The sequence below is a fragment of the Rhinatrema bivittatum genome, chromosome 13 (genome assembly GCF_901001135.1).
Source record: "Rhinatrema bivittatum chromosome 13, aRhiBiv1.1, whole genome shotgun sequence".
NCBI classification, from domain to species: domain Eukaryota; kingdom Metazoa; phylum Chordata; class Amphibia; order Gymnophiona; family Rhinatrematidae; genus Rhinatrema; species Rhinatrema bivittatum.
Window position 1 is genome coordinate 62,447,480 of NC_042627.1, and position 18,588 is coordinate 62,466,067.

Genomic DNA, 18,588 nt, shown 5'->3' on the forward strand with positions numbered 1-18,588 from the left:
GTTGTTGTTTTTTTATAGTTTATTGAATTTCTTAAACATTTTACAATGAATAGAGAAAAAAGAAAAATTTAGGTTACAATCAGAATATCAAAGCTTTCCTAACATATATCTCAAAAGAAAATAATTATATGTAATCCTAGTCACAGTTGGTTTTTATACTTTCTTTGGATCCTTTGTTTAAGATATCTCAATGGCCATGTAGGAATTAGAGGGACCCCTGTAGGAAAACAAAGCAGTAGCATTTGTGGATGATATTTTGATCCACATTACTGCTCCCCAAATCTCTTTAATCTGACTCTGCATGAATTTACTAAATTTGGCAATGTTGCAGGCTTAAAGCTCAATTTTGACGAATCTGAGACTTTACCAATAGGAGAGAAAGTTTCAAACTTATGGACAGGTAGTTTCCTTCTTAAATGGGCAGGTGCCTCCAGTAAGTATTTGGGAATTATATTACCTAAAACTGGAGCCACACTTCATTCCTTGAAGATTACAGTTTGTTATCTGAACAGAGAAATTTGTTAATAATTGGGTGAGTTTTTTCTTTCTTCATTGGGCAAAATTCATCTTTTCAAAATGATGCTCTTACCAAAGTGGATCTATGTCTTTAACCTATTGCCTATTTTTTTTTTGACTCTGAAGAATTTAAGTATGTTGGAAAAGATTCAGAGGAAATTTCTGAAGCAGGGGAAGAGGGCATGTATTTCTATAGCACAGATGGCTTGTCCCTGGACCAAAAGAGATCTAGGCCTCCCCAATTTGAAATTTTATGATATAGCAGCTAATCTCTGTCATATAACTGTTAAATAAATAAATAAATATAGGGGGGCCAGCCACAGAATACAGAATATTAATTTCCAGTAACTATAGAAGCAATTATGGTGCATCCTTTATCGTTAATGTATATTCTTCACATGAGATCTGTCCATATTCCAGTCCATTTAAAAGGATATGTAACAATCTCACCATTGCTAAAAATTTGGAGACTGATGTGTACAAAATTAGGTCTTAATTATAGGGTCTTTCCTGTTCTACCTTTTGTAGGGAATAAGGACTTTGTGCCAGGGATTTCTTTTTTTTTAAATAACACTTTTATTGTTGTCAATAGGAAAAATAGATTTTGTCTAGATTTATTAAGGAGATGGGGCGATAGGATCCATAAACCGTAGGATCACTGCCAGGTTTGGCTACAATAGTAATACCAACCATATTAGAGTCAGGAAGTAATGCCCCTCCAGATCTCAAGAAATTAAATACTTTTTGCAAGTGCGACACAAGATAGGGTGCAATTTGTAAAATTTAGCAGACAGCCCATGAGGACCAGTGGCCTTACCTACTCTAAGATTCTTAATGGCTAAGAGAATTTCTGGACTATAAATTTCTCTGTCCATCTCTTCACTCATGTCTTTTGTAAATTGAGGTAAGGAAAGATCTTGAAAATAAGTCTCAATCATAACTGAAGAGATGGAAGTATTAGCTCTATATAAATCTCCATAAAATTTTAGAAACCTATTTCTGATAGTGGAATTGTTGGTCAAAAGCTTTCCATTCTCATCCTTAATTTTTAATACGTGATTTGGAAGGGATATCTTCTTTAGTTTATTAGCTAATATCTTCCTGGCTTTTTCTCCCCCCTCAAAATACTCCTGTTTCACAATTTCCAAGTGATGTGCTTTATTAGATAACTCAAGTCTTTTCAACTCCTCCCTGGTACGGGAAAGCAAAGATAATATGTGCTGGAAACCAGTGGAAAGGTGTTTCTGGGAAAACAATTGAATTTTATGACTTAAAGCCACACATTCCATGTCCTTCTTTTTCTTAAGAAAGACAGCTCTAGAGATAAGAAGACCACGTACATAGGCCTTCAAACAATCCCAAACAGTAATGGGGGAGGAGTCACCAGTGTATCCATTAACAATGATTCATTCAATCACCAAAACTTTTTTCCCTGATCAAAATTATCAAAAAGAATGTCCACCCAGATAGGGGCATGACCTGACCAAACTATTGCCTCAATACCCACTGCCGTAACTCTATATATAATGGATGTATCTACCAAAATATAGTCAGTTCTCGAGTATAAGTCATGAGGGTTAGAATAGAATGTATAAGAGTGAGAGGTTGGAAAGAACGCTTTCCATACATCAATCAAATGCCAGTCTTCCATAAGAGCTTTTCATTTTTTCCTGTGAAATTTCAGTAACGAGGAAGAACCCTGTGAAGTACCTAGAGCAGGAGATTTAGCTAAATTAAAGTCCCTACCAATTATTAAATGACCAGAGCAGATTGTAAGTAGTATTTGGTGGAGCTTCTGAAAAAATAGCCCTCTGTCTTTATTTGGTGCATATATGTTAACCAAGGTATATAAATTATCATTTACCGAAATTTGCAAAATTAAGTAACTATCCATAGGGTATTTAACACATAGGTTACAATAAAAAATAAAATCCCTGGAGAACAGGATGCTGACACCCATATACTTGGTTTCTTTACAACTGGGAGTAAAAAAGCAATGAGAAAATTTAGAGGAATGAAGCGAATATTCATACCTATCTGGGGATGTTTTATAGTATTTTCATTAAAGGCATTCATTATATTTCACATATGTTATCTGATCAGGGGACTATAGTTGGTTTTGATCATATGCAATGACTGTTTGGGATAGTGCAAAAAAAAACATTTTTGACTATCGCCAAATGAGGCCCTATATTTTATCTCTAGGTTTATTGAGACTTGAACATAAAAATGTGTGATAAGTGGTGTGGGTGTGAGCCCTTAATGTTGTGGCATAGTCGAACGAGTAGATGTGAATCAGTTATTTACACTTTCGGATAATAGAAGGACTAGGGGGCACTCCATGAAGTTAGCAAGTAGCACATTTAAGACTAATCGTAGAAAATTCTTTTTCACTCAACACACAATTAAGCTCTGGAATGTGTTGCCAGAGGATGTGGTTAGTGCAGTTAGTGTAGCTGGGTTTAAAAAAGGTTTGGATATGTTCTTGGAGGAGAAGTCCATTAATTGCTATTAATGAAGTTGACTTAGGGAATGGCCTCTGCTATTACTGGCATCAGTAGCATGGGATCTTCTTAGTGTTTGGGTACTTTGATTTATTTATTATTTTTATATACTGACATTCAATCTGAGATATCACATCGGTTTAAATTCAGGTACTGTAGGTATTTCCCTATCCCCAGAGGGCTTACAATCTAAGTTTTGTACCTGAGGCAATGGGAGGGTAAAGTGACCTGTCCAAGGTCACAAGGAGCAACAGCGGGACTTGAAACCTGGTCTCCTGGTTTGTAACGCACTGCTCTAACCACTAGGCTATTCCTCCTCCCTTGCCAGGTTCTTGTGGCCTGGTTTGGCCTCTGTTGGAAATAGGATGCTCGGCTTGATGGATCCTTGGTCTGACCCAGCATGGCAATTTCTTATGTTCTTACAAGGCCTATACCAACAGCTGGTGAATATACCCTGAATCAGAACAGACTGGAGCTTCGCCTATACCAGCTGTTTCCCCTGCAGGTTGAGCCTGTGGGTTCTGGCAGCTGGCAGGACTTAGGTAGGTCCCTAGGGCGGTAGGGTGACTAAGAATCCAAGAACATGCTGGGGTCAGGACAGGCAGCAAACAGGAGATATAGAGAAAAGGCCAAGGATTGGGGCAGGTAGCAAGTAAGCATAGTCAGGTCCAAGGCAAGGGTCAAGTCTGGGCGGTCTTGCTCTTGCCTGGTTCAAATCCTTCCTCTCTAACAGAAAGTTCTCCGTTAAAATCGGGAACGCCACATCCACCCCACAACCCCTCCAGCAGGGAGTCCCCCAAGGCTCCTCACTTTCTCCAACCCTCTTCAACATCTATATCACTCCCCTATGCCACCTCCTCTCTGACCTTAAACTCAAGTTCTACCTGTACGCTGATGACGTTCAAATCATCATCCCTATACAGAACTCTCTTGCTGATGCCCTCGAACACTGGGAGAAATGCCTCACAGCCATTAACTCCCTTCTCATTAATCTCCATCTTGCCATCAATACGAACAAAACGGAGCTGCTACTCATCTCCCCCCACTCATCCACCTCCTCTTCTCTGCCTTACACTACTAAACCCAACCTCCCCTCTACACAACCCTTTGTTAGGGACCTTGGAGTCATCCTCGACCATTAATTAAGCATGAAGAACTACGTAAACTCTATACGCAAAGCCTGCTTTTTCAAACTTAATGTGCTCAAAAAACTGAGACCTCTCCTACACATCCATGATTTCCGCACAGTTATCCAAGCCACCATCACTTCCAAATTGGACTACTGCAACGCCTTACTCATTGGACTCCCCTACTCCACCATTAAATCCCTACAAATGCTACAACATGCTGCAGTGAGACTCATTGCAAACTCCCGCAAATATGATCACATCACCCCCATCCTCAGAGACTTACACTGGCTCCCCATTACATCACGCATTATCTACAAAACACTCACCATAATCCACAAAGCAATCCACACGCACAACTCCAACTGGTTAGACCTCCCTTTTACAACTCCTAAGTCCAGTCGACCCACCAGAACAGCAAAAGCTGGCACCCTACTCGTGCCCTCCTTGAAAACAGCCCATCTCTCCTCCACACGCGACCGTGCTCTTTCGATTGCAGGTCCCACCCACTGGAACACACTACCGCCTGACATACGCCTTGAACCCTGCATGAACAACTTCAAAAAGAAATTGAAAACATGGTTGTTCAACCAAGCTTACCCAGAATAAAAAGTCATTAACCCATGCCAATGTAGACCACAATACGTCTACTCCCTTTTTCTCATATTGAGGAACTATGTTTTTGTTATATTCCATCTCCTCACCGCGAGGATCCTTGTTTGTTTTACCCTGTCTTTTCTTAGCTGCCTATCGTTACCCCATCTCCCAGTTTGAACTTCCCTGTTAAAATGTAATTTTCCTAACTTAACTTGTTGACTGTAAACCGACATGATGTCCACAACGAATGCCGGTATATAAAATGTTTTAAATAAATAAATAAAATAAAGTATGGTCAGGTCTAAGGCAGTGGTCAGTACCAGGAGATCAGACTGGAGAATGGACAAGGACAGATGCTGGGCAAGACAAGGCTGGATGAGACAGATAGGTTGGACACAGAAACGCAGAAACAACAGGAACACAGGAGCAACACACACTGCTCTAGGCAGGAGACCCATTGCTGAGGCAAGAAAGTGCTGCAGGGTCCTTGCTTAAATTATAATGAATCGAGTTGCGATGCTCGCATCTAAGGAAGTGGACGGCGGCATCGTGGCGATGATGGCATCGTTCCACAAAGGACCTGTGTGTGAGCGGCGGTGTTCCAGCCATGTCAGGAAGCCTCCAGATGTGCTAGAGATGAGCTGGTTGGTGTGGTCAGTCTCAAGCTTACCCTGTGGCCAGCCAAATGTAACAAAATGGAAGTCTTGTCAGAATATTTGTTGAATCTCAATCTAGGTACAAGCTTGCTCAATTACATAAAACAATACTGAAATAGCAAGGTGAATTGGAGTATCATAATTGTTGGATGATGTGGACACAAGAATTACAACTAGAAATACCATTACAGAAATGTATTAAATGTTTTATATATGTTAAAAGAATTACCAGCAATATCAAACAGAGAAATGCAAATTCCTAATAAGGTCTTATGACCCAGGGAAATCAGGGTTCAAATCCCACTGTTGCACCTTGTGACCTTGGATAGGTCACTTTACCCTCCATTGCCTCAGGTACAAAATTAGATTGTACGCCCTGTGGGGACAAGGAAAAAACTATAGTACCTGAATGTAATCCACTCTGAAGTGCCGAAAAGTGGAATATATATTAAAAAAAAAAAATCTACTTTCCCCAAAAATGTATATTTGTGCAAAAAAAAGCTTGGTACTGTCTTATGCATTAAATGTGATATCAGTAAAGGTACATTAGGTCATGTACAAATATTCAGAGTTTATGGAGGGGAGTATTTAATTTTTGGGGTAAAGTAGGATTTCTATTTCAATATACAACTGAAATAGCTTCATTTGGAGACTTTTCACGCCTCCCTCCAGGTAACTTTCCCAGTACGTTGTAGATGTGCAAGATGCTTTCATTGGCAAAGAACTTTGCGCTGTTGGAGAACAGTTGAGAGAAACTCCATTCATAACTTCTTGATTATGGAAAAGATGGTGATAAGCACAATAATATACCTAAAAAGAAGAGAGAGATACTTGAAATCTGGGATTCTTATTTGCAATATTTACTTCAGGAAGCCAGAAGTTTAGTTCTTAATGACTTTTGATTGAAGTATCACTATATCTATTTGTGTGGTGTGAGTCCCTGAATAATAATTTATTTATTTATTTTCTTTTATATACCATTGTTCCAAGATAAGATCACAATGGTTTAAAAGTCATCGTTCAGTTTCTGGGTCAACATTCTCATTTTAGGTCAGCATTCATAATCTGGGTTAATACAAACAGCGAATAAATAGTCAAGGTCATATTCATGTATTATCTAGTTTCGTACAATTCTAAATACTAATTCTAGGTCAACACAACATCATCAAGTATGTGTTAATTAAGGTGCTATTTCATTTCATTGTCCTATGTGCCATACTCCTAATGTAGTCTTTTACATTTTATATCATTCAATTCTTTTTACTCAGTTTACTAATATTGTTTAAAGATCTGATAGTGACGTTGTCAGTTTATTGGCCTTTATGTTAGATTGTAAGCTTTTCTAAAGAGCCATGTTTTCAGTTCTCGTTTGAAACTCTTTGTTATCAGACGTAGTGACTCTGGGAGTTTCATAACTTGGGGTTGGGGGAGGGGAGACTTTGAGGGGTTAAGAACTAAAGGTTTCAGTTATCGGCATTCTGTTATTCTGCATGAATTGTTCAGAATATCTATCATTTTGATGGTTTCTATAGGAACATTAATAAAAAGAATGTAACTATAAAAAACCGGTTTTGGGTTTAACCACTATTCTTATTTCTGTCATTAACAGTGATCTTCTTGTTTAAGTGCCCTGCTAATGCAAAAAGTAACATGGGCTTTGAATATAGACTATTATGCAACCTTTACCTTTTTACAAACTTAACAAGCAAGGAGTTTGAAAAAAATTATTTTGCTGGATTTTCAGTGCTAGCAAAACTTCATAGAACTGGTCAGGGTAGTCATGATATTGATTCAATCATTTTCATACTCTTTCTCCATTTTTAATTGTGTATTTTAGAAATAAGACAGCAAGTTAAACCGAAAATGCCAGAGGAGCATGGCATACGTGGCCCTCAGATCCTTGGCATCCACAGGGTGTACATCCAGACCAGGCAAGAAAAACGCATCCACTTTACCATTGGGAGCCGAGCTTACCTGCTTCCCAAAACATCAGTTGTCATCAAGTGCCCTGTAAGGAGATTCCAGAAGTCACTAATCCGATGGGAGAAAGATGGGCAGAGCCTGCCAAGCTCCGGTAGGCTCAGCATAACTAAATCAGGCTCCTTGAAAATACACAATCTGGAAGCAAGTGATATTGGTATATACAGGTGCATTGCAGGCTCTGTTCATGAAACCTTCCTTCTGAAACTTATTGGCGCTGATAACAGATTAATACAGTCTCCGGGTTTTGAAAAGGATCTGGGTCAGCACAGTAAAAAGGACCATAATGAAGCCAGTAACTTGGGAGCAAAATGGGATGAGATGAGCAAAATGTGGAAAATGTGGAGTCAAAAAAAAGACCTCTATTTGGATGATAGTCGGGCTCATGACCACTTGTTCCTAAGAAATCTTGAGACCCTTGTGACTAACTCAGCAGAAGTGCATGGCTCCCAGGAGTTTAAGGACAAACGCTTTGAGGCAGCAGCTCTCCAAAGTGCTTATAGCATGGACACCGTTCAGTTTGAGGCACTGATAAGGAACATGAGCCAGCTCGTTGAGGCTGGGGCGGTAGACGATGACTTAGCAACACAGCTGATATCTCATTTGTTGGCTGAATTATCTAAACCACAGCCCACAACAGAAAAGTGGAAAGGACCGTCAGAAGAAAATGCATCCAACCTAAAGGCTATTGGCAAAACTCGACACAGTTCAGAACATTTCCACGCTAAAGAGAGAAAGGAGCTATTGCTGAAGCAAAAGCAACCAGTTATCCTGAGGCAAAGGCAAGGCCCTATCCTTTCCTTCAATACAACGGTCAATTTCAGCATTGGAAGCAGAGCATTTCTCACAGATTCTACGTCCACTGTAAATATACGGTGCGAGGTTGACGGGGCTACGGAAATTAAACTTACTTGGACCAAAGATGGTGCAGCACTGCATCCCTCGAAAAAGTAAGTAACCTGCAATCAGCTGCATCTGTTTTATTAGGGATGTGCTTTCATTTTCTGACAAGATGAAAAATGCAACAAAAAATGCAACAAAAAGAAATCCTGTCACATTCAGTTTTTTCCTTGCCTTTCCTTTCATCTTGAAAATGAAAAAGACTCCTGTGTCACCAATAGGTAACAATTGAAACACCTGCCCACTGGGCCTTCCTCTCTATCCCCTCGCTCGCCCCCCTCCCCCCCCCCCCCCAGATGCCACTTTCCTCAGCATTGTAATCACAAATCGTGTTGCTGTACAAAATGGTGCCGGCCTCAGGTTTGGTTGGCGTCTTTTTGAAACTCAGCCCAGCAGGGCAGGAGTGACTGGGGATCACGCCTGTTTATTTATTTAAAAGTGCTTCTATCCCGCACCCTCCGAAGTTTGAGGCAGGCTACTAAAAATAAATAAAACAACACCTCTACATTACATCCGTTTAGATAACCAGATCAAAACCAAAAGAAAAGCAAATCCTGCTCCAGTCTGACAAGACTGGAACTCCCCAGACAGGGTAAGTTGTATTCAGGGAAGGTAGGGGGGTAGGAGAAATCCTGGGAGAGGGATCATTTCTGGTGGGGGGAGAGGACCCTTCCTTTCTTTTTGTTATTCTTTTGAATGTTTTTTTTTTCTTTCCTTTTCTATGGTGTCTATTTCTTTTCTAATAAATGAAATTAAATTAAACATCAAATGAAACAAGAAAACAAATTAGAAAAATGAAAAAAACCAAAACGAAGCGAAAATGTTTTCCATGCTCACCCCTACTTTTTATGTTTTATCTCATTACCCAATAAGCTTTTGTCAGACAGTGGCCATGATGTATGAATTGAAAAATATATCCATAGAGAAGATAAGAAAATATGGGGTGTATGCCTTCAGTAGTGATACGTTTCTAAAAAATGTGCGGTTACGTTTCTGTTGCATCATTTATCAAGGAAGGGAACAAATGTGCAGTTTAATGACAGATCCCACCGAATAGGTGATTGGCAAGAAATCTGTGTTGTCTTTGATGCTTTTTAATGGAACAAATAGTGTAGAACATAATTTCCAGTCCACAGAGGTCCCTTCTTTAGATGACATCTCTCATGTACTAACTATTTCCAGTTGCACCAATAGAAAATACTGCAAACTGCATGGATTCCTAATACTTGGCTTACATTGTTGTCTTGATGTAGGGCCTCGGATTTCAATGTTTTATACTTGGTTGTTCAGTTGGTGCATCAGGGCTTTCCATTGGACAGTTGATTTAATACACTTTCAGCCACCAGTGGCAAGGGAAAGACATTTCAAATTGTTGTGGTTTGTGTCTGGTCATAAAACCGTAGATTTGAAAGAACTAACGCACGTTGAGTTGGGAAGAGTAGCACACAACATGGAGCCAGAGCATAAGGGGAGGATGTGGGTTAATATTTCTCCAATCTGTCTGCACCTAGCTGGCAATGGGAGTCTACAAACTGAAAATTGTATCTCCAGAAATGTATTTTCCCTTTTTCTTTTGATCATACAAAAGCCAATACTGCACACTCTATGCTAACATGTATCCGAAACGTAGCATTGAGACTGCAAGTGGGACCAGATGTTTTATATTATGTATAAAGCTGTGTTTAATTGAAACATAACAGTGCATGCAAAAAAACAGATACTCCCAGGAGAAGCAACTTGTCCATAATAAAGACATATCCCTAACAGCAGCAGCATATCCTGCTTGAAGCAAACTTAAAGTTTGCTAGGAGTGTGACAGTTTTTTTCCTACATTATAGATCCAGAACAAGTGGTATGTGTGTTTTATTTTGTTTAGGTATTTTAAATAGAAAAATTGCAGTTTAAATTCTGTTAAGTGAGAGTTGAGCAAATGTTAGACTGTCTCTTCGCCTCCTTTTTTTTCTTCCTGTTCCTGCTTGACATGCCCTGACTTCCAGTTGGGTGTCAATGGAGAAGTACTCATTATGTCTGCCCTTTTGACATTAGAGGACCACAAACTGGCATGGTGTTCAACCTAACTAAAATTAATATTCACTGGATAGGTTTCCATACATTTGGTCTCAAACTGGGTTTATTTGCTTATTTTGGTTACAATGAGCACCAGGTCTGTTTGAAGCCCTGAAGTTAACCATAGATGACCAGGAGTATGGTAAGCAGCAGAAGAAAGGAGGAGGCCACAAACCAGATATGACTCAGGTGTTTTTCCTAATATAGGACCACTTTTGTAACGCCTCTCACCTCTAATCTGAAGCACCTCCAGCATCATGCTGTATCCAAAGAACATGAATAAACTTCCTGTAGCTCTGGACTCCTTTTACAGGTCCTCCAGCCGGGACTTCCTGTGGCACTGGCTGATGACATCACATCCTGCATGACTATATAAGGAAGTCCTTTGCAACCAGCCAGAGCCTTAGCAACAGGTCCTCCTGCCTTGCTGCAGTGTGTGTTGCTCCTAATCCTGCCTTCATTCTTGCACCTGACCTTCCTCCACTCCAGTTCCTGTTCCTGTCTGCCCAGCCCGACCTTGCCTAGCCTTGGATCCAGTCTTGCCTTCCTTCCTTCCTCCTCTTTGCCTCTGTTCTCTGGCCTTATTTTTCTCTCAACCTCGCTTGATCCACTCACTGCTTTCTACCGAGATCCCTCCGGACTGATCTCTTGCGCTTGACCTCTGCTTGTTTCTTGACTTGTTTGTATGCTGTCTGACCCAACCCTGCCTGGTAACCATCTACACTTGAACACCACCAGTCCCAACTACTACCTGGAACTCGGCCTAGCCTGTACACTGCCTGCCCTGACCTCTGGCCTGCCTCTGGACTTCCTCTGCTCATTGGGACCTCACCTAAGTCCTGCCGGCCCCCAAACCCAAGGGCTCAACCTGCAGGGAAAGGGGTTGGTAGAAGTGAAGATTAGCCTTCATCCCTGAGAGTGCCCACTTTCTGACGGTGTGGGTTTGCTTACCAGGCAATGCCAATCACACCTCAGTACAAGGTCTCACCAACCATGACACCTTTAAAAGAAAATGATCTATCTGTTCCTCAGCTTTAGGGTCTGATGAGAAAAAAAATCCTTTCATACATCTGACCCTTAATGTGGTAGGTTTTGGCTTCCCATCCCAGGTAAATTTACATTTGATGTGGGAGGCATTGCTGCATTAATACACAAGACATGAATTCAGCAAGGTTCATTCAACTGCATAAGGTAGAGCTAGGCATATCTGTATATGAATTCAGGTCTTATGAGACAAAACTGATTTAATTTCTGTATCTCTTAAACTTGTATTTAGTTCTGCTTTGTTGGCAGTAATAAGGGATTAAACATGTGGTTGGAGAAAAGGTGGTAGAGCAAGATGCCTCATTCAGATATTTGCTCAAGTATGAGATCATTTATCAAACACTTTAACTCAGCCTCTAGTAATTAAGAAACATTCCAGATAGCATTTGCATTAACTTCCTATGTTTGGGCCTCTTGGCGTTATAATGGAGAAAGGAAAGATTCTGAGTGGTAGGGCATTACTGTGATTTATGGATGTGCCTCAGAGTCCTTCATTCGCTCTCACCTCTGCCAGTACAAATAAAGCCGTGTAGTGCTATCAAATGACAGGAAAATAACCTTTTAGACATCCTTTTCAAAAGCGAGAGAATATTCCGGAGCCTGCCATTGTGACTGACTGCTGGTAACTTTTATTTTGGAAGAGAGACTCGTGTAGCCCCTAATTTGTTGCAGCTGAGCAGCGCACTTACGTGTTAAGTGTGGGATTACTTTTGACTACTGATAACCAAATGTTAAGCTTTGAAATTACAGGACTGTTTCTCATCTGTCTTTCACATTATAATTTACAGTATAATTGGTCAGGCTAGCTGACTCATGCCCATAATGGGGTTCAGGTGGGCCACACATCCATATGGACTTAGTTCTTCTCAATTCCCCAGAACCAACAGACTGATTAATCCTTTACCTGCTTCACATTGTAGAAACAAGAGAATTTGCTGACTGCTATGGACCACAAAGGCCATCTTGTCTGCCTATTTCCCCTTCCTGCTGCAGTACTGTGAATCCTACTTGGTTTCTGACTTTAACGCCACTTCTCCATCACCAAGGATTCTCTTTGCTTTCTTGAATTCCAATCTTATTTTGCTTCCATCACTTCGATTGGAAGATTGTTCCATGCATCCACCACCCTCTCTGTAAATCAGAAAGCTTCCTTACATGTCCTCTGTTCTCATGTTGTGACCCCCTTCTTCTAGTCTTTATTAACTATTTTATTTTACCTCTTATTATCATTAGTATTTTCAAACGTGGGTTAGAATATGTGGCTAGCTGGAATAAATGTTGGATATACTGAAACAGAAAATTCTAAATATTTACTTCATTGCGCTGTTGAGAATTTTCTGAAAAATGTCATTCATTGTTACATATGCAAAGTCTGTCAGGTTCACACACTTGCCAGATCTCTTCTCTGGGTTTCAGTCAAGCCCAATCTCAAGGTATTATGGTCTCATAAAAAAACAGAACAGAGAAAGTATTTTTTCACTTACCGTACAATTAAGCTATGGAATGTGTTGATGGAGGATATATATTTATTTATTTTTATTTATTTATTTATGAACTTTTAATATACCGATATTCGTGGGTCACAACATACCGGTTCACAATAAACTCATGGAGAAATGAAATATATATATATATATATATTTATTTATTTATTTATAACTTTTATATACCGAGGTTCAATTAACAGAATTAATTATCACTTTGGTTTACATTACAACCAGCAAACGACAACAATGACATAGTCTTGTCTTACATTGAAACAAGGTAGAGAAACCTGGATGAACATAACTTGGGAGAAAGCAGTGATAGAGTCTTGATTTACATTGAACAGTGTGGAGAAAAACTTGTATAAACATAATTTGGGAGAAGCGAAGTGAAAGCGTGCTGAGATGTACTAGAAGGGTGAAAAAACCGGTATGGTGGGGTTGGTTAAAAGGGGGGAGAAGGGGATGAGAATAGTGGCTTTGTTACAAATACTTAGGATACTTGAGGGAACGTTTAGGTCAAGTTTAGGTCAAGTCATCTAGTCAAGTCATCTAGCATAGATGAGTTTAAAAGGGGTTTGGAAAAATTCCTGGAAAAACCATAAACAGTTGTTAGCCAGGTAGACTTGGGTAAAGCCACCACTTATCCCTGGGACTGGGCAACAAGAAATGATCTACTCTTTGGGATCTGCCAGGTACTTCCTAGAGATCGGAATTGGCCGCTGTTGGAGACAGGATGCAGGGCTAGATGAACTGTTGGTCTGACCCAACATGGCACCACTTATATTCTTAAATCCCAGATTGCCTTGTCTGTTGCTGGTTAAAGCTCTGTCTTCTCTGATTTAAGACATTTCAGAAGAGTAACAGTGTGGCTATGTTAAGTTAGACTACTGTGGTCATGAAATGTTTACCTTCACTACCTCCTATCATCCAGAACTAAAAGCCTTCCATAGCTTGGCAAAAATAAGTATATGTCCTCCTTATATACAGTGTAGGAATCCCTAAATTTTTCAAAGATCCTTCACTAATTTAAATTTCAAAATGAGAGAAAATCCCAAATGGAATGGAATAAACACACATTACAAGTAAGTACCAGCTTGGTATTGAGCAGCTGGCTGGTTGCTATATTTGGGATGCAAAGAAGTAGCTTAAAATTGTAAAGTGTATTGACAGTACAGGCAATACTGAAGAAGTAACAGGACATCATTTAATCACCTTAGTTCACCCTGAAGGAAAAAATATCTAAGGGTATTAGGACCATTGCACATGCTTTATTAATAGTGAAACACCCAGCTCATTTTCTTTTGCTCTCTTTGCCATGCAGTAGCTTTAAAGTTTAGAAATCTGTGACTTGTGCCAGGCATGAAATCTATCAAGGTTTTCATCTCCGTGATTGACAGCTGTAACAGAAGTTGTATAGTCTACCGATTCAATTGGAGACTTAAAAGATTAGATTCCTGTTTGGTTTTGCAAGGGCATGGGGTCTCGCCATATTCTGTAGGGACATATAACACCTCATACACTGCTAGCTTGGGAGAGCGCAGAGGCAGACATTTTATTACAAGCTAGGTGGAATTTTTCCAACTCGCTTTCTAGTGTCATGCTAGTTCACTTCTTGTTAATTACTAAATCTTGAAAGCTAATTTGCATGTATATGTTACTGGTGAATCGCAGTGTCCTGGAAATAAAAGTGAGCTTACATGTGTTACCAAAAGTAATTATTATTATTAAATAGCTTAAAAAATAGTTGAAAGGGTCTAGCCCCATGGTTCAAGCCATAGACTACATAGTGTGACGTGGGAGATTCAGGTTCGAATCTGCTGTCCTTCAGGGCCAACAGTGATCGGCGGTGCTGCAAAGGCAATGCACTCAATTCCTGGAAGGATAGGAAGGAGGCTGCCATGGGTGTGGCAGCCCCCACCAGTCATAAAAGAACGGTGCTAAGGGGTCAGCTAGGAGGAGACGCTCCTCAAGAGCAGCAAATGTGTCCAGTGCTGTGCAGGCATATCGCCTGGTACATGAGGTTTAAAAAGGAAGCGGAAAATAGCAGAAGAAATAAGCAATATAATGCTGAGAAAGATGTCAGAGATAGGATATTACAATTTGAGTGGCATTTAAAAAGATCAGTGGCATGGGGGTTCTTTAATCAATGATTCCGGGATCATTTTCTACATGGGAAGAACTTACAAGGCTTGGTCTTCTGCCCAGTTTGTGATACCAGTTTTCAGGTAGAAATGCAAGATATATAGATATATATATATATACCATTGGTATTCTGAGGCCAAAGCATTTCTTTGCAGAATCTAACTTCTTTCCACACGTGTTCCCAGAGTGCTGCTGGACGAGAGTGGGAAAATACAGATTCTGAATGCTAGCAGAGGAGATGGAGGTGTCTACGGATGCAGTGCTGTTAATGAGTTTGGGTCGGACACAGAAACATCATTGCTACTGTATGCAGGTAATGCAGCTCACAACTTTCAGGGTGAAATCAGTTCTCAGGACATACTGGTGAAATCCTCCAGCCTTCAGCCGAAATTGAGAACATTTTAGCCTTGCTGAATTAATTATTGTGCTCCAGTGGCTCCACAGCTATGAAAGAAGCTTTCCTGTACTGCACTACTGAGTGACTATTTTTTTTTTTTGAACAATCACAATATTCTAGCAGGAGCTTCAGGGAATGTATATAAAGGCAAATACATTCAGAACTAGAAAATAAATAGCTGGGCTTACAGTGCAATAATTCAGTCTTGGTCGGAGATCCGTAAAGAATTTCAAATAATCATTCTGTTCCTGTTCACTTATTGTATGGTTATAAACGTGAGAAACTGCATAACGGAGAGCTTCCTCTTCAAAACAAACCCTTCTGTAATAAAGTTGAAAGTTCATGTGCCCTCAAGTAGTTATGGGCACCATTTGCTATGGCAGCCTATTAGAGATCCTCTTTGTAAATAAAAAAAAAATCCCAAACAAAACATTTATAGGCTTGTAGCCCTTTTGGCATAAGGAGAAGGACCTCCCTTTGGGTAGGTTAAACTAAATTAATAAGATTCCATTGGATCACATTGAGGCTATACAGATTTCTGTGTATCTTCTGCTCAGTCTTCCATGGTAATTCTGTTCTAAAATAATTAGGAAAGTTAATAGGACAGAGAGGGGCCAAAAACCCTTGCCTGCAATCACTGTCAATAATCTGGGTTATATGCCTAGGGGAGTTGGAAGAATTTTTACAGTGTAGAAGACAGTTTTTGACCTGTGTAGAGTGGTCGGAAGCATGTTCCAACACCTGTGTACATGCCCACAGGCAGGATTTATGGAATAATCGCATTGTAATAAGAAAACACCAAGGAAAAATCTTTGATAGTGTGGCAGGTTTTACAGCCCATTTCTAGTTAGTAGAACAAGTGGGAAAAGAGCAGATTCCCTGCATGCACGCTGCTGTCTTCTGAGTTTGCATTTGAACAGTAGCAAGTGCAGACCAACTTTAATCACAGAAGAGATGACACGGTGCAATTTTACTCAGATCTGTGAACATTTGGTAAACTACAGAGATCAAATTCATAGAGTGGAATTAGCAGTGAAGTGAATATTCATTGTTCTCCTTTCCTTGATTTTTAAGAGGTGCCTGCTATCCTCTCCCGTGGAATAAATGTCACAAGCCTGGAGGGCGGCAATCTATCGGTGGTTATTGGTGATACTGTGGTGGCAAGAGCAGGAACAAATGTTACATTTGAATGTCCAGTGAAAGGTAAGCAAGACCATTTAAAAAAAAAAAAAAAAAAAAAGTCATTTTGGCATTTTTAACCAGAGCGTTTCTGCAATTAGATAGCAGAATCTGCAGTACCATCTCCTACAGTGGTTAATGAGGTCAACTGCGCAGTCACTGCTAGAAATTTTACACCCTTTTTACTGTGCATGCATAAATGGTCAAGTCTCCCTCCCCAAACTACAGTGTTCCCAAAATGACTTGATTTATCTTCTTTTACCTGAGCTCTTGGGGCCTGATTTCAGCCGGGCCTGCTCCCCTGGAAACCAGATGCTCTCCTGGAGCCCTCTATGACCTAAGATGAACATCTTAGACCTGGTTGATGAGGCAATAGATTCTCTGCCTTTTCAGTCTGCTTCAGACTTGGGGGAGAGGGGGTGGTTGGTTGGCATATCTTAATTCACCTTTAAGTCCTGAGAATCTTCTGACAATGGGTTTCATCCTTTTGAACTTACCAGCTCCTTCGACCTTTCTTTCTCTTTGCACCAATCTTCTTTTCACTTTCTGAACACTAAAGTTGCAGTAATATCCCTGAGCGCTTTGCTGTTTTAGGATTTGACTGGTATCTGTAGTACACTGCAGCAGGTTTAACTGCCCACATCATGCTGAAGTCTTTGAAAACCTGGCTCACAGAAGTGTCTTTCTCATCACAGTTATATTTCATTTTCAGAATACTTCATTTGACAATATGCATTGCCAGGGCTGGAGGAACCACTAGGCGAGTTAGGCCTGTGCCTAGGGTGCCGTGATTTAGGGGGCGCCGCGGCAGGCAGCAAAAGTTTGAGAGGGCAAAAAGTGCCCTTTCAAAATTCTGCCAGCCCCCGCCTCACCGTGCCACCCTCCCGATGCCCCCCTTGTGGTCCAGCGGATGGCCCGGGAGCGATCTGCCACTCCCGGGGCCTCGGCTGCCACTAAGCAAAATGGCGCCGGTGGCCTTTAGCCCCTACCATATGACAGGGGTCAACCAATGGCACCAGTAGCCCCTGTCACATAGTAGGGGCTAAAGGCCACCGGCGCCATTTTGGTTAGTGGCAGCCGAGGCCCCAGGAGTGGCAGATCGCTCCCGGGCCCCCACCTGGACCACCAGGTATTTTGTAAGTTTTCTTTTGGCGGGAGGGGGGAGGAGGAGGAGGAGGAGTCGGGGCTGTGGCTGGGGGCAGCGCAAGGCTGAAGGTGCCTAGGGTGTCCAATCCCCTTGTACCGACCCTGTGCATTGCAATATACATACCTCTTACTCTATAGAGTTGAGGAGACAGTCAAAGCTCATGTGATATCTTTTCTCATCCTGCTGCCTAGCTCTGGGTTAAGTTTTCATTCAATTATCTGTCCTTCAACTCAATTAAAGCAAATTGTTGCTCACTAGATCACCTATTGCAAATGCCTCTTTCCCTCCATGCTTCCATCTGGCTTCCTGGCCCCACCACATGCTCCCTTTTCCATAGTACAGATTATGGTAAGATCATTTCCACTTTAGGCCCTCTAGTGGTTGAATGCTCACCTCAGCTTGGCCTCTGCTTGTCTTATATAACCATGCCCTTGACTCAGGTTTGGCCTGGCCCTACCTCTTTTCGTTTTCCAGCTTGTCTGCTCCTATTGTTCCATTCACCAGGGCATGACCACGCATCTCCTTTGGGAGAGCTAGTGGTGAGTGCTCTATGTCTTTCTTTTATGGATTGTGAAAGTTAAAGCTTAGGTGGCATAGTGAAAACGACTTCTCACTTGTGCTTGGAAACAATAAAAGTTACAGCTGATTGGGAACAAATTGTTAGAGATATCAATCTGCCGTGCTCAATTTTATGACCTCTGGAAATTTTGATTTCCCATGCATTGCTGCAGAATGCAGTCACTCGGAACTTGGTAGTTGATGTTAGAATAAAATAATGCTAGACGATTTTAAATTGTTCCACAGATAACATGGAACATTGGTGGTGCCAGACACAGGCGGCTCAA

General features: G+C 40.8%; 1 protein-coding gene across 1 annotated transcript in view; it reads left to right on the forward strand.

Annotated features, from left to right (window-relative positions):
- Window positions 1-18,588, forward strand: part of ADAMTSL3 (ADAMTS like 3) — a 412,023-nt gene that overhangs the window by 356,384 nt on the left and 37,051 nt on the right. The window contains 3 exon segments of the mRNA XM_029574962.1: window positions 7,238-8,330; window positions 15,206-15,333; window positions 16,492-16,620. Coding sequence (XP_029430822.1) covers window positions 7,238-8,330; window positions 15,206-15,333; window positions 16,492-16,620 — 1,350 coding nt within the window.